The sequence below is a fragment of the Babylonia areolata genome, chromosome 6 (assembly GCF_041734735.1).
Source record: "Babylonia areolata isolate BAREFJ2019XMU chromosome 6, ASM4173473v1, whole genome shotgun sequence".
Classification (NCBI taxonomy): domain Eukaryota; kingdom Metazoa; phylum Mollusca; class Gastropoda; order Neogastropoda; family Buccinidae; genus Babylonia; species Babylonia areolata.
Window position 1 is genome coordinate 10,018,106 of NC_134881.1, and position 24,831 is coordinate 10,042,936.

General features: G+C 41.1%; 1 protein-coding gene across 6 annotated transcripts in view; it reads right to left on the bottom strand.

Annotated features, from left to right (window-relative positions):
• LOC143282718 (protein mono-ADP-ribosyltransferase PARP4-like) overlaps nucleotides 1-24,831 on the bottom strand; it is a 91,127-nt gene that overhangs the window by 37,723 nt on the left and 28,573 nt on the right. For 4 of the 6 annotated variants that reach the window (XR_013055297.1, XR_013055296.1, XM_076588435.1 and 1 more), the window contains exons 17-28: nucleotides 24,329-24,442; nucleotides 22,330-22,467; nucleotides 21,274-21,460; nucleotides 20,136-20,209; nucleotides 19,146-19,336; nucleotides 17,635-17,905; nucleotides 16,562-16,642; nucleotides 14,458-14,538; nucleotides 13,654-13,755; nucleotides 11,294-11,395; nucleotides 9,392-9,632; nucleotides 1,437-1,523 (exon numbers count right to left, since the gene is read on the bottom strand). Coding sequence is in view for 4 of the 6 variants with exons in the window: in XM_076588435.1 (XP_076444550.1) it covers nucleotides 1,437-1,523; nucleotides 9,392-9,632; nucleotides 11,294-11,395; nucleotides 13,654-13,755; nucleotides 14,458-14,538; nucleotides 16,562-16,642; nucleotides 17,635-17,905; nucleotides 19,146-19,336; nucleotides 20,136-20,209; nucleotides 21,274-21,460; nucleotides 22,330-22,467; nucleotides 24,329-24,442 (1,669 nt within the window). In the remaining 2 variants the exon portion in view is untranslated. The remainder of the gene's footprint in view (nucleotides 1-1,436; nucleotides 1,524-9,391; nucleotides 9,633-11,293; nucleotides 11,396-13,653; nucleotides 13,756-14,457; nucleotides 14,539-16,561; nucleotides 16,643-17,634; nucleotides 17,906-19,145; nucleotides 19,337-20,135; nucleotides 20,210-21,273; nucleotides 21,461-22,329; nucleotides 22,468-24,328; nucleotides 24,443-24,831) is intronic. The other 2 variants (XM_076588437.1, XM_076588436.1) reach the window with 1 other exon arrangement.

The window sequence follows — 24,831 nt, forward strand, 5'->3', positions numbered from 1 at the left end:
AGTACCCACCCATTCTTGAATGAAGATATCTATAAGTCTTTGCTTGAAAGTAATAAGAAATCCTTTCACATCACCAACACCCTGTTGCAACCACACAAAATTAAAACCTGTTGTACATAATATTTCTCTAACTTGAGAAGCCCAACACTGTTTTCCATTTAAATCTAATCCAAGCAACATCTGATAAGCCATGTAAGGCAATCTATTTTGATCCATCTGTAGTATTCTCAACCAGTACCTTATAACATTTAATAACGAGTTTATAAATAACGGATATCTACCAAGATCACCATAAACCACTTTGTTTGGTGTTTTCACTGGCACTCCCAAGAATTGCTTACATGCTAATTAATGAATTTTTTCTACATTCTCTAGTCTATTCATACCCCAAATTTCAGATCCATACAACAGAACAGGCTGTACCTTTACATCAAATATTTTGAAAAATACTGCATATGACATTTCTTTATACTTTTGAAAAGTCTTCACAAGGCTCGTGGTTGCCCTTTTGCCTTTCACAACAAGATGTTCTGTCCCCTTTTTGGGACTTATCTTTGATGTGAATGTAAACCCTAAATAACAGTATTCATTAACTACTTCTATTTCTTCATCTTCAAAATACCACTTCTCATGCCGACCTAAAAATCCGCCTTTTCTGAACACCATTATTTATGTCTTCTGCACATTAATTTTCAACTTCATCACCTGACAGCATGATTTAAGAATATTCAACTGATTTTGAAGTCCTATTGGAGTTGTTGATAATAAAGCAATATCATTGGCAAAAAGCAATATGAACAGTTCCAAGCTACCTGGTATCAACTGAACCCCATGTCTACCTGACACAGACATATGTTCAGCAATCTGATTGATGAATGTACAAAATAAAGTAGGGCTCATGACACATCCCTGTCGTACACCAAGTGGACAATCAAAAAATTCAGAATATTGTGAATTAACCCTGACACATGCTAACAATGAATCGTACATCGCTTTCAAAGACTTAAAGAATTTACCAGATACACCCTGTTTTCTTAAATGTTGTAACAACTTATCATGTCTTACAGAATCAAATGCTTTTCTAAAATCAACGAAAGCAACGTATAATTTCTTATTTTGACACATGCATTTCTGAACACAAGTATACAGGTTAAAAATCTGATCAACAGTTGAGTAGTTTTTTCAGAAACCAGCTTGACCTTCTGTAATCATCTCGTTATTTTCTAACCAATTATATAATCGATTATTCAACACCGTTGTAAAGCACTTAGAAATGATACTTAACAGGGATACCCCTCTATAATTATCAACATTAACAATATCGCCTTTCTTAAAAATGGGAATGATAATAGCTTTGGACCATTCTTTTGGGTACAGTCCTTTATCGAACAGAGCATTAAATAATTTTGTCAGAAATGGTACAGTAATTTTATTACCATTTTTTAACATTTCAGCAGAAATACTGTCAAGTGGATGTGGTCTTCCGAACTTGATCTTGCGAGGAGGGAGCAAAACCTCTTTCTCTGAAATTGCATTATTAAGTTCACATTCTTCATCATCATCGAGGTTACAAAGATCAGCAGAATTATCAACATTGTCAATATCATTATCCAAGGAAAATAGACTTTTGAAGTGCTGATGCCACTCTTCCATACTGACATTATTACTGATGTTACTATTTGTTTTCCCACATCCCATTTCTGTTAGGCCTTTCCAGAATGCTGACGAGTTTGATAGAGAGAGAGAGAGAAAGAGAGAGAGAGAGAGAATATATTTATTCAAATACTGATACATACTACTTTTTTTTTTTTTACATCATAGAGAGGCAAGGTCTTCAAGACTCACTTGTGATACACTTTAAAAACAAATTAAAAAAAAAAATCTAATTGTTAAAATCTGTTCTGTATTTGTTATTATAAAGCTTCAGGTTAAAAAAAAAAAAAAAGAAAAGTCCTAACCAGATTCGAACCCCGCATGTTCGGGTGAGAAGAAACTGTCTAATCCATTACACTATCGTGGCTCCTTAACTGACATTCTAAAATTTAATATTTAAACATACTTTTTTAAAGGGCAATAAATCGATTGCGGTATTCGCAGTGACAACGCTATTATTCTGATGTATCTTGGGCATTCAAAAAATCTTTAAGGGCAATAAAAAATTCTTTTTAAGGGTGCGGTAAAGGAGGCATGGCTATCGCCACAATCACACTGCAACATTTAGCCGTTTTCTCTAGATCTAGATAGATGTACAAGTTTAGTTACACCCGCCGAGAATGTAGTACAACACGGTCGATCGATTCAATTTCTCTTTTATGTTCATTCTAGTTTTATAGTTTTAAAATTGATATGAAAATTGAGTATTTTGTTAAACTAATAACATGTAGAGTCAAGTACAAGTATTTCTAAATGTCGTATGAAGTGAAAAGGACTTCATTTTGAGAAAAGTCAAGACTGGAAATTTTTTCGTTTCATCAATTCAAGGGTATTAACTCGCATGGTTTACAATTTTTAACTGTGAATTCCAACTGATTCTGTGGATATTTTTATGGCAGTTTGGGGCATAATCCAGTTAGTGATGAGGCGTTCTCAAATCTTTCTTTGAATAAATATTTAACGGTCTCCTTCTCCAACTTTCCATCACATGTTATCATGTATTGTCGATTGAATATAGGATTGAAGGGGCAGGTCAACAACTTGAAATAAAATGGCGTCTTTCGCATTCGCGAAGAATATGAGCACGCGCTTTGAATGTGTATAAATATGTGTACGCAACTGATTTTTGCCCATGACCTTCAGGGCTCAGCCAATAGATCTGTAAAGTCCACTCGTCGTATTGATTTTAGTATTTTCCGAAAAAGACCACTTGGGCAAATGAACATAGTGAAAGCCCTGTACACAGACAGTAAAACACACAAGCTTTTTATGTATTGAGTATAATTTCAAAATGTAATGTTTAAGATGAGAAAGATCAGTTTAAAGCAAATTAAGTCCCCTAGCATTAATTACAGAGTAATTTCCCTTTTTAACTATCTGCACTAAAACATTTGCAAAATAAATATAACTTCCATGCTTAGCAAAAGAAGTTCCTGTTTGAACAAAAAATGATAATAATGACTGCTCTTGTTGTTGTGTCAGAATATGAGATCAAAGTGCCAAGTTTAGAGAATAAAAAAAATATAAATATAACAGTAAATGCAGTCTACATATAATTTGGCTTCTTTTTTTAAAATTTTTTTGGTGCCCATCCCAGAGGTGCAATATTGTTTTAAACAAGATGACTGGAAAGAACTGAATTTTCCTATTTTTAAGCCTAATTTGGTGTCAACTGACAAAGTATTTGCAGAGAAAATGTCAATGTTAAAGTTTACCACACACACACACACACACACACAACCGAACACCGGGTTAAAACATAGACTCACTTTGTTTACACAAGTGAGTCAAAAAGGGGATAATGTGAAAATAGAAACCCCTTCAAAGACTGCAAGAAATTGGAGGGGCCATCTTAATTCTCCCTGAGGGAGAGAGTTAACTATGTCTGCAGTTTGGTGCCTCCTGGACTCCTCAGCCACCTCAGCATTGGCAGTGAATTGTCATCACCTATAGGCAAGTGATACAGAGATACCAATCATAGTTTGGAGGTGTTCTTAACTCACTCAGTACTGCCAGTTAGTTCCCTGGACTTTCTCCTCAGATGAGTATGAAATAAAATCGCCAAAAAAACAAATGATGAAATTGATGAACTGAATCAGTAACACAACAAGGATGCTGACCTTCAAAAAACATACGGAAAATACTGTTCTCAAATGCAAAAAGGGCCTTTCAGTCTTAAAAGCAATGGCAACCAAAGGTATTGAACAACGCCACCTCTTCCTGCTATACCAATCACTCGTCCTCAGTGTGATCGACTATGGACTTGGACTAACAACACCGTCTCAAAGCAACCTCCTAAAATTAGAATGAGTTCAAAATGAAGCTATGAGGCTGATCCTTGGAACAACAAAAGACACACCCATGGAAACATTGCGATACCTGCTTGACCTTCCTTCAGTGCAGGCCAGAAACAAATTAGAACAGGTTAAGACCTACTTCAAAGCATTGGAAAACCCTCAAAACCCATTGCATGATGCAGTCAAAGAACCAAAAGGCAGCCGTCTAGAATGAGGAAGATCATGGATGATCATATAACAAAACACAATACAACAAAACACAATCCAGCTAGTATGCCGACTACAAGACCTGAAAGAAACAAAAGAATGGGAGAAAAACCCTGAAAACCTAAACCATCTGTTCAACACAGCCATTTCACCCACTCTAGGAAGACATTGTCGGGAATGGCCAGAGGGGCAAAACTGATGCGGAAGTGAAGCTACTCATAGAAGAAAATAGTAAAGAAGAGGACATCATCATACACACAGATGGCTCAGTCACCAAAGACCAATCTGGCTGGGGATTCACTGCGAAACAAAATGGAAAAACAATTTGGGAAGAGAATGCTGCCTACAAAGTCACAACCTCCAGCCCAACGATGGAAGTTGAAGCTGTGACACATGCCCTCCAGTGGCTATCGTCTATCCAGATGCCTGGTGGAGGGGGTTCGGGGGGGGGGCTAGATGATGAGGTATGTGTGTGTATGCATGCCTACACTGTGGGAACAACGGAATATTGGAACGTGCAGGTGTGCATATATATATATATCTCAGTATATATGGGGGTGGGGTTGGGGGTGGGGGATATGGGCATATGTGTGTGTGCTTGTACAAGTAAGGATTCATCTGTATGTGTGTGTGTGTGTGTGTGTGTGTGTGGCATGGAAGCTGCGATACGTAACCTAGAAATGAGTGTGTGGAGGAGGGTGGTAGAGGAGGTGCAGGGTAATGTGTGTGTGTGTGTGTGTGTGTGTGTTGGGGCTCATGTACGTTTATGTGTATTTGACTGTGCTTTCGTATCTGTGAAACTGCATGTTTGGTGCATATCTGTTATGCATATGTGGGTGTATGTGTGAATGTGTGTCTCCATGTTTTACATTTATTTGCCTATTTATCATAATTGTCGTCTTTTTTGTCTTTTTTTTTTAATTTTTTTTTTTATTACTACTTTTTTTCTTTTTTTTTTTTTTTTTTTTTTCTCAAGGCCTGACTCAGCGCGTTGGGTTACGCTGCTGGTCAGGCAGCTGCTTGTCAGATGTGGCGTAGCGTATATGGATTTGTCCGAACGCAGTGACGCCTCCTTGAGCTACTGAAACTGAAACTGAAACTTATGCTATCATACAGTGAGATGATGAAAGCATCCATATTTTTTGTTCCAAATTTGCACACACTGAAGACTTGTAAACGAATCCAGGAAAACACAGAGAGTTTGAAATAGATTAAATTCAGAATGTTATATAGCCACGACAGGGCCCCTTTGTATTTGCATTTGTATTTGTATTTCTTTTTATCACAACAGATTTCTCTGTGTGAAATTCGGGCTGCTCTCCCCAGGGAGAGCGCGTCGCTACACTACAGCGCCACTCATTTTTTTGTATTTTTTTCCTGCGTGTAGTTTTATTTGTTTTTCCTATCGAAGTGGATTTTTCTACAGAATTTTGCCAGGAACAACCCTTTTGTTGCCGTGGGTTCTTTTACGTGCGCTAAATGCATGCTGCACACGGGACCTCGGTTTATCATCTCATCCGAATGACTAGCGTCCAGACCACCACTCAAGGTCTAGTGGAGGGGGAGAAAATATCGGCGGCTGAACCGTGATTCGAACCAGCGCAGTCAGATTCTCTCGCTTCAAAGGCAGACGCGTTACCTCTAGGCCGTCACTCCACACTATTTCTGTCTATTTCTGTTGTCTGCCTGATGACTGAGACAAAGGTGGGTCAGACGCCATCGTTGACACACACTGTTCGCGTAAACCAGTCACAGCGAAAATAACTCTCCTGCTCGCGAGTACAGCAACACACACTGCATTTACTGGTCGCAGTGGAGAGTGGAAAGGTCAATTACGATATTCTTAGCTTATAATGTCATTACGCAAATTAGATGCCACTCCAAAAATTCAAAACTATATAAGGCCCTGATTGGGGCCCTTTGTCCTGAGTGAGTTAATCATAGCCGGAAAAAGTCATAATCCAATAATTCCCCAAAGCAGTAAAATAAAAAAAATCATAATCCAATGAATTCCCCAAAGCAACAAAAGGATGAAGTAAAGAAAAGAAAAACAAGACTCACTTGTGATACACTTAAAAAAAAAATCCAAGCTTTTTATGTATTGAGTATAATTTCAAAATGTAATGTTTAAGATGAGAAAGATCAGTTTAAAGCAAATTAAGTCCCCTAGCATTAATTACAGAGTAATTTCCCTTTTTTACCCTCTGCACCAAAACGTTTGCAAAATAAATAAAACTTCCATGCTTAGCAAAAGAAGTTCCTGTTTGAACAAAAAATGATAATAATGACTGCTCTTGTTGTTGGGTCAGAATATCAGATCAAAGTGCCAAGTTTAGAGAATACAAAAAATATAAATATAACAGTAAATGCAGTTTGCATATAATTAGGCTTTTTTTTTTTTTGTGCCCATCCCAGAGGTGCAATATTGTTTTAAGCAAGATGACTGGAAAGAACCGAATTTTTCCTATTTTTATGCCTAATTTGGCAGAGAAAATGTCAATGTTAAAGTTTACCACGGACACACAGACACACACACACACACACAGACAACCGAACACCGGGTTAAAACATAGACTCACTTTGTTTACACAAGTGAGTCAAAAAAGCAACAAAACACAGTGCAAAAAGAAAAAGAAATAACGGAGACTGACAGAATGCTTTTGAAAACAATTCACATTTGCAACTTACGCTTGGGGATTCGAAAAGGATGCAAGAGTAGTCACAAATGTATGCTGAGCACAAGTGATCAGTTCAACTCATTCCGTTGAATACCAAGGCAGTGTCAGGAAAACAAGCACTGACATAGGGAAAGTGTTGTGTGTAATAGCCTTTACTTAGGTCTCCAAATATATGCTGTCTGTGACTGCTTGACCAAATAAAGTCCATACAACATAAAAATGGAGGAAAACAAGTACAGATAACAATTAAACAAACCTTCTGTGACATTTTTTTTTATATTCTTTCTACATTTAATTTTTTTTTTATATCCCAAACTTCCTCATGTGCTGCAGCATGGAACCCCATCAAAGAAACAGGAAAACAATTCAGCTCCATGTAACAACTTGATCAGCACATCGTTCATATTTTTTTTCGTGACCTCCACAGTAAGGACATGATTTATCATTTCTCTATAATGACACACAGCGGGTGCTCTTCTGGTGACCTGGGAAACATGTCTGCTAGTTCAAAATAACCCTGCCATGGTTAGAGGGGGAAATGTAAAACAGAAGCCCTTCAGACTGTATGTAGGGCCCATTTGAATTCTCTCTGAGGGCCAAAATCAAGTTCATACAGCATAATCATAGAGGAAAACAAGTACAGAAAGCAACTAAACAACCCTCCCGTTAGTTGAAAACAACCCTGCAATGGTTCAAAATGGAAATGCAGAATAGAAACCCTTCAAAAAGAAGCCATTTGAATTCTCTCAGAGAGAGAGAGATAAAGAGAGAGAGAGAGAGAGAGTGTGAGAGAGAGAACTCAGAAATGTTATCTTGTAGAAGGCCTTCTGACTCATTACAACATTGAGCACACACACACACACACACACACACACACACACACACACACACATACACACGTGCACACGCACACTCCATTTTGTAAAACCAGGAATGCTAACACATGAATCAAAAAATCAAAACAGTAAATGCCTTCCATAGTGAGCAAATCTGCTTAAACATGTACGTTCGCTGCTTTAAATTTATAACATAGCAGAACTTGGGTTCTACGTGTTATCATAATAAAGCAGCGCAACGTTTATTTGAGTGATAAATAAAGCGACCTAGATCGTGAAGGATCTTTGAGTCCTGCATTATAAACTCTAAACTTCTGTCAGGGATGTTTCATGTACCAACAGAGAGAGAGAGAGAGAGAGAGAGAGAGCCAACAATATGCCTGATATGACTGCAGTTTCATCTCATGTGGACTTCTCAGATCCTTTCTCTCTCTCTCTCTCTCTCTCACTCTCTCTCTCTCACTCACTCATTACCTTCTTCTTCTTCTTCTTCTGCGTTCGTGGGCTGCAACTCCCACGTTAACTCGTATGCACACGAGTGGGCTTTTACGTGTATGACCGTTTTTACCCCGCCATGTAGGCAGCCATATTCCGTTTTCGGGGGTGTGCATGCTGGGTATGTTCTTGTTTCCATAACCCACCAAACGCTGACATGGATTACAGGATCTTTAACGTGCGTATTTGATCTTCTGCTTGCATATACACACGAAGGGGGTTCAGGCACTAGCAGGTCTGCACATATGGTGACCTGGGAGATCGTAAAAATCTCCACCCTTTACCCACCAGGTGCCGTCACCGTGATTTGAACCCGGGACCCTGAGATTGACAGTCCAATGCTTTAACCACTTCACTATTGCGCCCGTCACTCATTACCATGTCAATAACAGTGACAGATTTAATGTATTTAGAACCTTTTGTACTGAATCTATGTCAAAACATTTACTGATGGATCTAGACAGACATTTAAAGAATGCAGTCACAAGATTCAGGCTTGGTATTTTGGAAACTGCCTACCGTTATCGAGAACACATTGAAACTGATTCGTAATGTCCACTTTGTAAGAAAGAGAAAGAAAATGAAGCACACTTTGTTCTGCCCTGTCCTGTCATGTATGTCCCTAGAGTACCATACATACCACTGAAATTTCATAAATTCCCAAGCCAGTTTAGATTGTCATTACATATGGCATCTATGCACAAACAGTCAGAAATCTGTTGATTTAGTTGTAAAAACTGTTTAAGCTATGATCCACTCTAACGTCTTGCAGTGTTTAACAAAGTATGTGCTACTTATGATGCAGTATGTATAACGTGACTGAGAGTATATGTTATTTATCTGTATTGTATATTGCTTAGCTAAGTGTATATCATTAGACAAAGCCTGTTTTGTCTATGATATTTTTCTCCCAAACATTCATTTTATCACACCCTTTCATGAGGGGCAATGAGCTATAAGTGAATCAACATCCACCCATCCACCCTCTCTCTCTCTAAAAAAAAAAAAAAATCATCTCAAAAGGTTTGTTTTTTTTCCCCTCAGATCATGCCCTCACATACACATATATGTGAACTTGGGTGATACATGTTTTTCTTTTTTCCTATGCAATGGAAAAGGTAGAGAAGGAAACTGTACATCAACAAATCATCCCCCCCCCAGCCCCACCCCCTGAAAAAAAAAAGGAATGGAAAGTAAAGAAAGAAAAAAAAAACACCCTTCATACCTCTCAATCTCAATACAAGATGAACAGTGCTCTCATTGATAATGTTGTAGTCTGACAACTGTCCACTCCTCTCCAGTTGTTTGCCAGCATATACAATTTTTTGCTGGTCGGGGGGTATTCCTTCTTCATCAAATATCTTCTGCATCAGATCTGCCACAGTCTGGTTCTCCTCTAGCTTCACCTCCAAGGTCCTGGCAGTCAGTGTCTTCACAAATAGACGCAGAGCCTTAGGTTGTTTTGGCTGGAAGATGAGAAGAAAAAAAAAACATACAAATCTGGGTGAATGGGTAAAACTCTTTACACAGTATCAATTTCTGTTTCAAGGTGGTGTCAAAAGCATGCAGACTGATCCATATATGCTACACTACATCTGCTGAATAAAAAAAAAATTTTTAAAGTATATGCATCAAATAGAAAAGTTCAGGTTTTCCCTTTGTTTTTGTTGTGGTTTTCTCCCAGTTTCATAAACATCTATTTCTGCACTCCCAGATTCACACACTCCACTGCTCTCTCTCAGGAACTTACATTTGGAACAATCTCCATCTTTTGCTTGGTCAAATCCCTGCACTCCACTCTTTCTGGCCTGGCCTTAACTCATTCTATACGGCCCAGTAACTTCCTTCATTATACTCTCTATACTGGCCGTTTGTTTATGTTATAACAAAAATATCTAAAAAAAAAAGAAAAAAAGAATGCAATTACATACAGCTGTGAAATTTTGTGTTGTTGTAAAGAACAGGATGGACTAACATTTGGCAATGTTTCAAAGCACTCAATTCATTATTGGCTGATTCATCGTATTTTTCACAACTGATATAAAGAGGTTAGTTTTTCTCATATAACAGAAATTTTACAAAAGTGGTCTTTTGTAATCATAGACACTTCCTAACTGTAACAATTGAATGGGCAAATACATATGCACCATGAATATCCACTATAGAATCAGCTTGCATTAAACTTTGAGCTGCAGCACTTGCCAAAGTTGACAGAGACGCCATCTTTTTGAGTGAGCGAGCAAGAAGGCAGAGTTGTGAGACTGTACGTTCGCATGTATTGTACTCAAACAAAGGCATTCTCAGCCACAATAAAAGTATAGGTGTACTTTTGGGTGACTGTAGAACAGAGCTGAGCCATTTAGTTTTGCACAAGACAGTTACCCTATGAACTACAAATTTTTAAAATCATGGACACTATAGTGTACCACAGTAACAAAAGCGCTGTGCGCATAGCGTACCTTAGTATAGAAAGAGTTAAAACCTACTTCTTACCAAAATAGTTCCTCAATACTGTCCCTTCCCCCCCCCCCACCCCCCCTCACCACTATTATTATAATCATTATTATCATTATCATCATTTTTATTGTTGTTACTATCTGACTGGTGCAATAGCTGAGTGGTTAAAGTGTTGGACTTTCAATCTGAGGGGCCCGGGTTCAAATCTTCAAGATGGCACCTGTTGGGTAAAGGGTGGAGATTTTTCCAATCTCCCAGGTCAACATATGTGCAGACCTGCTTTGTGCCTGAACCCCCTACATGTGTATACACAAGCAGAATATCAAATATGAACATTAAAGATCCTGCAATCCATGTCAGCGTTCGATGGCTTATGGAAACAAGAACATACCCAGCATGCACACCCCCAAAAACGGAGTATGGCTGCCTACATGGCGGGGTTAAAAAAAAACGGTCATACACGTAAAAGCCCACTATTGTACATACGAGTGAACGTAAGTGTTGCAGCCTATGAACAAAGAAGAAGTTATTTACTATCATCATCTTTATTATTATTATTATTATTATTATTATTATTATTGTCATTATCATCATCATCATCATCATCATCATTATCATGATTATTACTATTACTATTACTATCATCATTACACACGAGTGGTCAGCTCACTTCATCTTGCTGTGGCCAGGCCATGTAGTCCAAGATGTCCACTGACTGTCCCTTCACCAGATCGGAGATCTGCGGCCCTTTCGTCCAGCCCATGTCCTCATCCTGAAACAGTACACACAGACAACGCATCACTCACCAGACAGACCGTTTAATTCTCTCCATACGAACGGCGAAAGAGACGACTGACGTTACCAGCGTTTCACCCCAGTTACCATCATCAAAATATTGCAAGCGGAAGGCTCTTATACTGAAGAGGTGAATGTTGACAAAAAATACCACAATTCTGACGACAGAAGCTAAAGGTTGGGTCATTCAGACACCCACTGGACATCCGAGGGGTCTGTGTAGAGGAGAAGAGAGGACTGGTCGTACTGAGTGAGTTAATTATCATTATTGTTATTGGTATTATTATCATTATCATCATTTTTTTCTTTTTCTTTAATATATATATAGAGAGATATATTAGTTATTTATTTACCTCTACTTTTTTTTACTTTTTTTTTTTTTTCAAGGCCTGACTTGGCACATTGGGTTACGCTGCTGGTCAGGCATCTGCTTGGCAGATGTCGTGTAGCGTATATATATGGATTTGTCTGAACGCAGTGATGCCTCCTTGAGCTACTGATACTGATACCGATACTGTTACCGTCAAGTCCTTGTGGATTCTCCCCCACCCCTGCCCTCTCAATTTCGTCCCAGAAATTAAGTTTAAAAAAAAATTCCTGCCTGAACTGTTGAGGTTAAAAGCTCCCATAGCCTTTCACAGCCACCAGTCCAGTGAATTCATCTTCACTATGTCTAAGGCTCAGCATGGGAAGGCAGTGAATTCATCTTCACTATGTCTAGGGCTCAGCATGGGAAGGCAGTGAATTCATCTTCACTATGTCTAGGACTCGGCATAGGAAGGCAGTGAGTTCATATTCGCTATGTCTAGGCCTCAGCATAGGAAGGCAGTGAATTCATCTTCACTATGTCTAGGGCTCAGCATAGGAAGGCAGTGAATTCATCTTCACTATGTCTAGGGCTCAGCATAGGAAGGCAGTGAATTCATCTTCACTATGTCTAGGGCTCAGCATAGGAAGGCAGTGAATTCATCTTCACTATGTCTAGGGCACGGCATAGGAAGGCAGTGAGTTCATATTCGCTATGTCTAGGACTCGGCATAGGAAGGCAGTGAATTCATCTTCACTATGTCTAGGGCTCAGCATAGGAAGGCAGTGAATTCATATTCACTATGTCTAGGGCTCAGCATGGGAAGGCAGTGAGTTCATCTTCACTATGTCTAGGGCTCAGCATAGGAAGGCAGTGAGTTCATATTCACTATGTCTAGGACTCAGCATAGGAAGGCAGTGAATTCATCTTCACTATGTCTAGGCCTCAGCATAGGAAGGCAGTGAATTCATCTTCACTGTGTCTAGGGCTCAGCATGGGAAGGCAGTGAATTCATCTTCACTATGTCTAGGGCTCAGCATAGGAAGGCAGTGAATTCATCTTCACTATGTCTAGGGCTCAGCATAGGAAGGCAGTGAATTCATCTTCACTATGTCTAGGGCACGGCATAGGAAGGCAGTGAATTCATATTCGCTATGTCTAGGACTCAGCATAGGAAGGCAGTGAATTCATCTTCACTATGTCTAGGGCTCAGCATAGGAAGGCAGTGAATTCATCTTCACTATGTCTAGGGCTCAGCATGGGAAGGCAGTGAATTCAAATTCACTATGTCTAGGGCTCAGCATAGGATGGCAGTGAATTCATATTCAATATGTCTCGGGCTCAGCATAGGATGGCACTGAATTCATATTCACTATGTCTAGGGCTCAGCATAGGAAAGCAGTGAATTCATATTCAATATGTCTCGGGCTCAGCATAGGATGGCACTGAATTCATATTCACTATGTCTAGGGCTCAGCATAGGAAAGCAGTGAATTCATATTCACTATGTCTAGGGCTCAGCACAGGAAGGCAGTGAATTCATATTCACTATGTCTCGGGCTCAGCACAGGAAGGCAGTGAATTCATATTCACTATGTCTAGGGCTCAGCATAGGTAGGCAGTGAATTCATCTTCACTATGTCTAGGGCACGGCATAGGAAGGCAGTGAATTCATCTTCACTGTGTCTAGGGCTCAGCATGGGAAGGCAGTGAATTCATCTTCACTATGTCTAGGGCTCAGCATAGGAAGGCAGTGAATTCACAGGGAGTTTTGGGGAGCGGGGTGGTGGGGTGTGGGTGGTTTGAAAAGTGGGATGGTGGGTGTGGGGGTTTTGGGGAGCGGGGTGGTGGGGCGTGGGTGGTTTGAGAGGTGGGGTGGTGGTGGTGTGGGGGAAGACACGATGTCACCATCTCCACACACAGCCTACCTTGTCTCGTTTCTCGATGGCCACAAAGGAGGTGAACTGAGTCACGATGGAGTACTCCTTGCTCAGCTCTATCACGTCCTGCTTCTCGTTCATCTTGGCCAGCTGGAACAAAACAAACACAAGACAATCCGATTGCTACACCTCACTGCGAGTACGGATATCACGACAATATGACACGATACAGCAGAATACAGAACAGTGCAAGATCCAATTACCACACGTCATGGCAAGTATGGATAACACATCACAACACCACACATCACAACACAATTTAGCACAACACAATTTACCACAATGCAACGCAATACATCACAGCACAACACAACACAGTACAAGATCCAATTACCATACCTCATGACAAGTATGGACAACACATCACAACACAGCACAACACAGCATAACACAATGCATCACAACACATCACAACACAGCATAACACAACACATCACAACATGACACATCACAACACAATACAACACGACACAACACAACAGAACACAACAGAACACAACACAACACAACACAACACAACACAGCACAACACATCACAACACAACACATCACAACACAACACAACACAACACAACACAACACAGCACATCACAACACAACACAGCACATCACAACATGACACAACACAACACAGCACAACACAACACAGCACAACACAACACAACATGACACAACACAACACAACACAACACAGCACAACACAACACAGCACAACACAACACAACATGACACAACACAACACAACACAACACAGCACAACACATAACACAACACAAGATCCAGCCACCATACCTCGTGGCGAGTGCGGTCGTCAGACAGAAGGCCAGCCTCCCAGTCCTGGATGACAGCACGGGCTGTCAAACGATGGACCACCTGAAGAAATGTTCAATCCAGGATTAATTCATATCATTCCAGCATCAAGGCGGAATGCAGCCGTTAGATATCCATTGATTTGGTTGGCCATTTCAACAAATATAGAATCATAGCATTCCACTGGACAAGAAAAAAAAAGGGTAAATAATTCACTCTGGTATTCATTTTCATCGTATTCAGACAAAATGTAGCCATTCTACATCCAAATATTTGGTTGACGATTTTCTGTAACTACTGATCAGAACAAACTCAGTCTAATATCATCATCTTAGATGAACAGACTATGAATAAATAAACGAAATCGAAACTGATCAGAACGTTCAATCAAAAGCATGTGTTTCACCTTGTTTTGTTTTGGTTTTTTGTTTTGAGTGATTCTCATTAAACAAGAAACAACACCTACAAAATTATTTTTTTTATTGTTGTTGTTCTCAAACAGCCAACCAAAAAAAGTTGTAAAATTTTGAAGAGAATAAACTGCTTTACAAACAGTCTATATTCAGCCTTTTTAACAACAGAATTGAAATGCTCTGGACCAAGCTGCAGAAGTGAACTTAGCAGCTCTAAGTTTTCTTTAGCATAAAAAATCTTCTAAGTCTGCGGAATAAGTGCCGACTTAGTAAAATGTTTAACGCTAAGCAAACTTCACCGCTGGTAAGACTGCTCATATAGCCCAGGTTCTGCAGCTGGCAGAACCAGAACATTTGAATTCCAAGCCACGCGCAGCGATGCCAATCCCTGTCAATTGTTTGTAGGAACAATCGGGGAAATTTCCTAGAATCATTTCGACTCTGGTAGGAACACTCGGGCGTTTGATGAAACGTCTGTTCCCGTCACTGCTTCTTCACAGCTGACACATCTGTGGCACTGTGTCGCTTCCCTGGTCTTTGTTCGTCTTGTTTCTCACAATCAGATATTATCTGTCATTTATTTTGCTGAACAAAAGCAATGCAATCCCAAGAGGAACTTCAAGTACAGAGAGGTGACTGACAACCTGCACCCAAATTCAGACACCAACCCCTGTCAAGTGTTTGTAGAAACAATCAGGAAACTTGGTCAAAACATTTTGAATTTGGTAGGAACACTCGGACTCCGAGCCATATCAGTAAACATATTTCATCTACAAGGCATACAAACACATTTTTCAGTGTATGTTTGGTAAAACTTCTGTTCCCACCGCTGCTTCTTTACAGCTGACACATTGGTGGCACTGTGTCATTTCCCTGGTCTTTGTTCTTCTTGTTTCTCACAATCAGAATCCATGGCTGACTTTCTCTGTTGCAAGTTGCTTGTTCCTTCCTTGCACTCCACAGCTTCATCCACCCGGCACAGACGCTGTTTGACCGAGACGCAACTTGAGTCAGCCACATTCTCTCCTGTTCGGGCACACCATTAAGCTGATTGGTCCACTCAATGCTGTTTCAATAAGCTGATCGGTGCACTCAATGCTGTTTCAATAAACTGATCGGTCCACTCAATGCTGTTTCAATAAGCTGATTGGTCCACTCAATGCTGTTTCAATAATCGGTCCACTCAATGTTGTTTCAATAAGCTCATCGGTCCACTCAATGCTGTTTCAATAAACTGATCGGTCCACTCAATGCTGTTTCAATAAACTGATCGGTCCACTCAATGCTGTTTCAATAAGCTGATCGGTCCACTCAATGCTGTTTCAATAAGCTGATCGGTCCACTCAATGCTGTTTCAATAAACTGATCGGTCCACTCAATGCTGTTTCAATAAACTGATCGGTCCACTCAATGCTGTTTCAATGTAATCACGCACACAATTAGCTGAGCATCATCATGCAAGACCAAGGTCAGTAGTAACTGCCCTGGCCTCGTGATCCACAGGTCTAGTGCATCTGTGTAATGTTACAACAGGAAAGCACGTGACCACGCTATACAGTTGAAAATAAACTCATCGGTACAAATTTGACACTGGCCTAACGTCAGAACGCTCACGATTGAACGTAACAAAGTATGGCGAAATTGTAACATTTGGCATCTCTGTATGCACTCACCAGTCCAGAGGTGATGGCGAGGTCGGAAGTGGAGACCACAGTAGACACCTCTTGCCCTCCCACAACCGCAGACAGGAAAGCCTGAGGGCACACACACTGCGTGTCACGGCTCACTTTATGATAATAACAATAACAACAACAATAATAACAGTAACAATGATAATCTTCATCATCATCATCATCATCATCATCATCATCATCATCATTACAACAATAATCTGAATAATAAGAAGAAGAAGAAGAAGAACAATTATTTCCTTTTTTCCCCCAGAAATACTCCTCAAGGCACTTTACATTTCATTTCCGCCCCTCTTTCCCTCTTGCCCCTCCATATCACCCCCCCCCCCACACTCCCCACCCACACACACACACACACGCACAAACACACACACACACACACACAGGAACATGTGCCAGATAAATACTCACACACAGCACCTCCACTGAACATTGAAAACCACAAACCCACCCATGACACACTCTAGAAAACATCCCCCACAACACACACACACGCACGAATGCACGGACACTTGCAAGCAGCCACCCACACATAAATGGCAAATGGCTTCCCCATGCTTAAACATGCATTTGGAACCAGCTCATACCAACACTAACACTTTCAAATTACCATTGTTGGAAAAGATGTGTTTTCACAGCAGGCTTTAAAAGAATTTAGCAAGACAGAATGTCACAATTTTTCTGGCAGTCTGTTCCACAATGAGTGATCCTGACTGTTGCTTCTTCTTTTCAATAGCCTGGTATCAGAAGCAGAACATTTACCACAATATCAATGGACAAATTTACCATGTAAGTACAGTGTCATTGTACAAATTTTCCACAGACAAGACAATGACCATCACTGGACAAGACAAAACCATGGAAATATGGGGTGATCAGTAATGGTGCTGCTAACGAGTATGACTAGACATATTCATCAGACGAAACAGTTTTTGCCACTCTATCTACCTGACGAAAGACAATCAGCATCACTGGACGAATCCCCCTGCCCCCTCCCCCATAAAGCAGCGAGCATAACCATACAAATTTACCAAAAAAGACACAGACCGACTCACCATGGTACAGTTAGGCACAAATCCATAGATGACCTGCCGGGTCCCATTAAACAGGGCAGTAATGCGTCGCGGCGCTTGCACAGGCTTCGGCAAGTTATCGTCGTACTGGCGCCACTCCACCGCTACCGATGTCAGGCCCGGCTGCCTTGCTTTCCCCAGCTGCCGTTTCACTTTCTCCTCCCATTTGGACTTGACTTTGGTGTCAAAGAACTCAAAATCTCCAGCCGAGACTCGGGCCAGTGCTTTTAGGGTGTACATATTGCAGGTGGGGCTGAAAAAAAACAGAGAGATGGGGGAAATTATGCCATCTCTGGTGATGCCTTCTTCTTCTTCTTCTGTGTTCACTTGTATGTACACGAGTGGGCTTTTACGTGTATGACCGTTTTTACCCCGCCATGTAGGCAGCCATACTCCGTTTTCGGGGGTGTGCATGCTGGGTATGTTCTTGTTTCCATAACCCACCGAACGCTGACATGGATTACAGGATCTTTAACGTGCGTATTTGATCTTCTGCCTGCATATACACACGAACGGGGTTCAGGCACTAGCAGGTCTGCACATATGTTGACCTGGGAGATCGTAAAAATCTCCACTCTTTACCCACCAGGCGCCATCACCGTGATTCGAAACCGGGACCCTCAGTTTGACAGTCCAACGCTTTAACCAATCGGCTATTGCGCCCGTCACTCTGGTGATGCCAAAGTGACAAAGAAGAGCTGTGTTTTTTTGTACAGGTGCTAACTCCGAAACTGTGTACAGCTGGGCTGCAAATGTACCTGGGCTGAAATAACATGCAGTTCACATGTTTTGTTTGCACTTAGAGTGTGTGTGTGTGTGTGTGTGTGTGTGTGGTGTGGTGTGGTGTGGTGTGGTGTGGTGTGGTGTGTGGTGTGGTGTGGTGTGGTGTGTGTGCGTGTGTGTGTGTGTGTGTGTCTGTGTGTGTCTGTGTGTGAGTGTGTGCGAATGTTTATGTGTATCCATGTATGTGGGGGGGGGGGGCGATGGGGAGGGTGTATGTGTGTGAACGTGTGAGAGTGTGAATGTGGGTATGGGAACATGTGGGTCGAGTTGTGTGAATGTGAGTGAGTATGTGTGTTTTTGTGTATTTACATGGAAGCATGAGTGCACGTGTGCATAATCATATATGTGCAATGGTCATTACACTGACAAGGTTGTCTGTGTGCACATGCACACATGCATGTGTGCATTTTCGAAAAAAACTGTACGGCACTGGCAGCAACACTTAGCAGGCAAAATATGGACACACCACAAGCACTTTCTTCTTTTTGTGATGCTTGTGTCTGTCTAAAACAAAACAAAACAATTTTGTTGAATTCTTTTTCTCCACAGACCAGACACCAAACATGAAGATGAATGTGGACATAATACAAAATGAATACGGACATAATACAAAATACTCTCTTCTTCTTGTGATGCTTATGTCTGTCTAAAAAAAAAAAAAAAAAAAAAAAACAAATATCAATTTCGTTGAATTCCTTTTCTCCACAGACCTGACACCAAACGTGAAGATGCGTGTCTGCTGGTAGTTTTTGCCAGCGTCCGACAAAACAGCCGTTTCATTGTTCAGGTGTCCATCCGAGATGAGCAGCACATTTCTGGTGGCGCCCTCTGCCGGGGGAAGCAGGAAGAAGGCGTGCAAGGGGCGGAACACTTCTGTGTTTCCCATGTCAGCTGTGGCCGTCTGGAACAGGAACGTTCTCTTTCACTGGCATGCATCACTCTTCCAGAAATATGTTTGCATTCATTATCAGTGGTTTCGCTTGTTAGATTAATGACTTCTCTTCTAAGAAGTACATTCAGTAATTTTCTGTAATTTTTCTTAAATATCTGTTTCAAAATTCCACCCTCCATCAACTCACCATTCATCCCCCTCCCCCTCCTCTTCTAAACAATAACTCGCACAAATGTGAAAATCAATACTCTAACACTAGTATGTGTGACAGGACATTCAACAAAATTCCTCCTCCTCCAAAAATACAAACACTTCCATGCATCAGTGTCATTTCTTCAGAATTATGAATGTTTTTAAACCCAACAGCCTCTTTTTCCCAAATATCACGAGCAAATCTTTTTTGAGTTATTTCGTCTGCAGTGTGAACATTTGTTACGTTATTTTTCTTCTTTTTTTCTTGACAGTTTACATTGCCATGCATTTCTTCTTTTTTCTTCTTCTTCTATGTTAGTGGATTGTGTCTAACATGTTCACTCATTTCTATAAGTGGGGCTTTGGGTTGTTCACATCATATTCTAACTCTTTCAAACTGAAACTGCACAAAATCCAGTGACAATGATTAAGATAATACTAAAAGGACCCTCATGACAGGACAAACCTTGCACCATTTCCACTCGCCCACCCCCTGAAACTAAAAGGACCCTCATGACAGGATAAACCTTGCACCATTTCCACTCACCCACCCCCTGTTTCCTCTACAAATCCCCATTCCCTTTGCTGCTTCCCCTTCATGAATTGCAATTCATACCTGGATGAATTTTTCTGCTTTGGCTATGTTTTCCTCTGATCGTGTTTGACTGTTAGGAAACAGCTCTGCATAGCCTGAAAACAGAATGATTTCACTGGGCGTTAACAAACGACGCAGTACTAAAAAAAGATCATGCCAAAAAGATCTAGCTGTGAAAGTAGAAGGGACTGACTGAACCCAAGACACAAAGTATTTAATCTCATTACTAGTTTTAATTTATTTCTAACTTTTCTTTCCACATTATTTCAAACACCTGGTGTCCAAATTCAAACATCTGATTCAAAGAAACAAGTCTAATCAATCCTGCTTACTATCTAAAAGACTTTGAAGCTGGGCTGTCAACGGTTTTGCTTACTTTTCTTTTCTTTTCTTGTGATGAAGGAGTTCCAAAGGTTAGCAAATCTGTCACTGAACTGAATGTTATCATTGGTCCCTTGTACATCAGTGAATCAAAACTAAACTCTCATATCCCAGTTTAATCAATAGCTGAAATGGGGAGAAAATTTTAATCTCTATGGGGGAGTCTCTATCATCACATTTCATATTTCATGTTTCAGCTTGATATCCTTATCTGTTCTATTATTAACCTCTTCAGTGCCAGGCATTATTTTGGATTGTGCTTCTGATTTGTAATGTGTTTTTTGGTTGGGAAAGGCAATAATCAACAAAAATTTCCAGCATGCAAACTACTGCAAGTAACCCATACTTTTCTGAAAAGAAAATGAACAGGCTATCAATTTTGGATAGTTTTAGACTTACTTAACACACTGGTTCACAATACTTTCTGAATACATGTTACATATTGTCTGTAAACGCAAGTGAAAACAAACCTGGAAAATATATGAAAACTAAAAACTAAATGTGTCACCATACCTTATGTGCACATAGAGTTTTGATTTATAGTTAAGGTTCTGGTATTCCACACATTTTCAGGCCATCGTTCACTCACAGTTTCTTGGCAACTGCAGTAGAAATGTAGTCAGCAAACTGTTTCTTTTAGTTTAGGTCTGGTTGTTGTTGTTTTTTTTAAACAGAAATAGAAACCACACACACACACACACACACACACACACACACACACACACACACACACACACACACACACAATCATGTATATCACTGAAAACAGCTGACTCACGGGTGCCGAACACAACGACATTGAACGTCCAGGCAGGCTCCACGTTGTTCAGAGCCAGAAGCGCCACTTTTTTCGCACTTTGCAGAGAAGTCCCCTTCATCGAGTTGGACACATCCAACAAAATAATGACCTCGGGTGTGTCCTCTGACCCAACTTCGAACTCCGGGTAAAAGGTCAACATGCATGCCTGCACAAATGCATCACAAAAATAGCAGATGTACGAGTGGGGCAATCAAACCTGACCCAGCTTCAAACTCTGGGCAAAAAGATCCACATGCATGCCTGCACAAATAATCACAAAGTGAAGATGAACAAGTAGACAGTCGATATCATTGTGTGATTCCTAACCAATAACAATTAGGAAGAGAACTGTTCTAATATGACTTGCAATTTCATTAATAGCTTTCATACTGCGTGATAATTTTTGGCATCACAAAGAAGGAATAGGATCAGTTACTAAAATATGATTTGATGAATAAAAAACATATTTAAAAAATTCATCTTTTTCCATGTTCGCTGGCAGCAACTTCCCAGAAATTTCACACATGCGACAATGTCTAAACCATGAATTTGGCAGGCATTGTCCATTTTAGTGAGAGGGTGGCTGCACGCTGAGCGTGTGGATTTTTTGTTGTTGGTTTTTTTCTCTGTTTCATTCAACATCTCCACTCATCCCTCCTCTCTCCCCCTCTCTTTCTGTGCAGAACTCCACCCCACCCACAGCCCCATTCACAGTCTCTCTTTCTCTCACATCTCTTCCCCTTCCCTCTCTTCCCCTCCCTCCTCTCTCTCTCTCTGAACAGAACTCCTCCCTCCCTTCTCTCCCTTCCCTCCCTATACCCAATACCCCACCCCCACCCACCCACCTGGTGGTCAGGTTTGTCAGGGTGTCTCTCCACCCACATACTGGGCACATGGATCTCGGCCAGCCCCACCCCCACCCACTCCATACCCCACCCACCTGGTGGTCAGGTTTGTCAAGGTGTCTCTCCACCCACATCCTGGGCACATGGATCTCGGCCAGCCCCACCCCCACCCACTCCATACCCCACCCACCTGGTGGTCAGGTTTGTCAGGGTGTCTCTCCACCCACATCCTGGGCACATGGATCTCGGCCAGCCCCACCAGCAGCTGGAAGCCGTCCTGAACGTCCTGACCCGCCCTCAGCTCCACCACAGCTTTGGAGGCCGTCCTCTGCAAGGAGTTCAGGAAAGAAAACAGTTTTGCATTTGTTTGCATTTGTATTTCTTTTCATCACAACTGATTTCACTGTGTGAAATTCCGACTGCTCTCCCCAGGGACAGCGCGTCGCTATACTACAGCGCCGCCCTTTTTTTTTTTTTTTTTTTTTTTTTCCTGCGTGCAGTTTTATTTGTTCTTCCTATCAAAGTGGATTTTTCTACTGAATTTTGCCAGGAACAACCCTTTTGTTGCCATCGGTTCTTTTACGTGCGCTAAGTGCATGCTGCACACGGGACCTCGGTTTATCATCTCATCCGAATGACTAGCGTCCAGACCACCACTCAAGGTCTAGCGGAGGGGGAGAAAATATCGGCAGCTGAGCCATGATTCGAACCAGTGTGTTCAGATTCTCTCGCTTCCTAGGCGGACGCGTTTCCTCTAGGCCATCACTCCACATTCCCTGGCAAAGTTTTGATATCCATCGTGAATTTTAAAAGGTTCAAGATTTAGAGCAGAGATGCCAAACCCTGTCAAGTGTTTGTAGGAACGGAACAGTCAGGAAATTTGGTAGGTACATTTTGAATTTGGTAGGAACACTCGGACTCTGAGCCACATCAGCAAACATACATTTTATCTACAAGGCTTACGAACAATGTAAACATGCACACGATTAGCTGAGCAGCATCTTCTTCTTCTTCTTCTGCGTTCACTCGTATGCACACGAGTGGGTTTCCACGTGTATGACCGTTTTTACCCTGCCATGTAGGCTGCCATACTCAGTTTTTGGGGGTGTGCATGCTGGGTATGTTCTTGTTTCCATAACCCACTGAACGCTGACATGGATTACAGGATCTTTAACGTGCGTATTTGATCTTCTGCTTGCGTATACACACGAAGAGGGTTCAGGCACTAGGAGGTCTGCACATATGTTGACCTGGAGGATCGTAAAAATCTCCACCCTTCACCCACCAGGCGCCGTCACCGTGATTCGAACCCGAGACCCTCAGTTTGACAGTCCAATGCTTTAACCACTCGGCTATTGCGCCCATCAGCAGCATCACATGAGACCAGGATCAGTAGTGACTGCCTTGGCCTCGTGATCGAAAGGTCTACAGTATCTGGGTAACGTAATGGCAAGAAAGCATGTGACCATGCAATGAAGCTGAAAATGAACTTTTCGGAACAATTTTGACGTTGACGTAACGTCAGAACAAAATGCGATCGAACGTTACAAAATACAGCAAAATTGTAACAGTTGGCATCTCTGTTAGAGGTTAAAAGGTCCCAACAGCCTTTTATGGCCATCCAGGGGGCAGTACATGTAAAATTCAGTTAGACTAGGTGCTTGGCACACACACACACACACACACACACACACACAAGTTTCAAGTTTCAAGTTTTAATTATGCTTTCACTCCTATTGGAGTGTGGAGGATTACTGCAAAATAATGTTTTTATGCCCAGAACAAACATTTCCAAATGCAAAACAATGTCGTAAAAAGTTGAGAAAACACACTCCAAAAGTGTAGCTTGGTAACATTTGCAGATCTCATCATCTTACTTACAGCTAAGATGACTTTTTTGCCTCCTTTGAGCATATTACAAAAATTAAAAACCGATTTTGGAGACAAATATTTTTTCGGAACATATCTATTTCGTAACTGATCATAACTGGGACATTCCATTATAAAATGAAACTCATCCCCAATCACAGACATGTTACAAACATTACAAAGCCGTAACTCTCGCGGTATGCCTTTGTGTCTCCCTGTTTCTATTTCCAGCTTATGATTACTACTTTGAAATCTGAAGAAGCTGATAACACACACACAAAGTGGAGCAAACCCTTCCACCTTTGCAAGTCCCCACTCACCTTAACTTTGACAGAATGAGTGGGACACTCCAGGCTCTTGATGTCAAAGGGCATCTCCACGGCAACTTGGACACTGGTCTGGCCGCTCTTCACTTTGTGAGTGTCCAGTTTGTCCTGTTCACCACAAACCAGTACAAATATTCACCAAAGCACAAAAAGAAGGACAAGAAAGTTTATTTCCCTGGCAAAGAACGTTCTTTTCTTTTCAACAGCTTCCCTTGCAAAGGAGGCTCTTTTCTTCTTTTCAACTGTTTCCCTTGCAAAGAAGGCTCTTTTCTTCTTTTCAACAGCTTCCCCTTGCAAAGAAGGTTCATTTCTTTTCAACTGTTTCCCTTGCAAAGAAGGGTCTGTTCTTCTTTTCAACAGCTTCCCTTGCAAAGGAGGCTCTTTTCTTCTTTTCAACAGCTTCCCTTGCAAAGGAGGCTCTTTTCTTCTTTTCAACAGCTTCCCCTTGCAAAGAATTCCCTAGAATTTCCTAGACTGATATTGCCAGACTGAAGTGA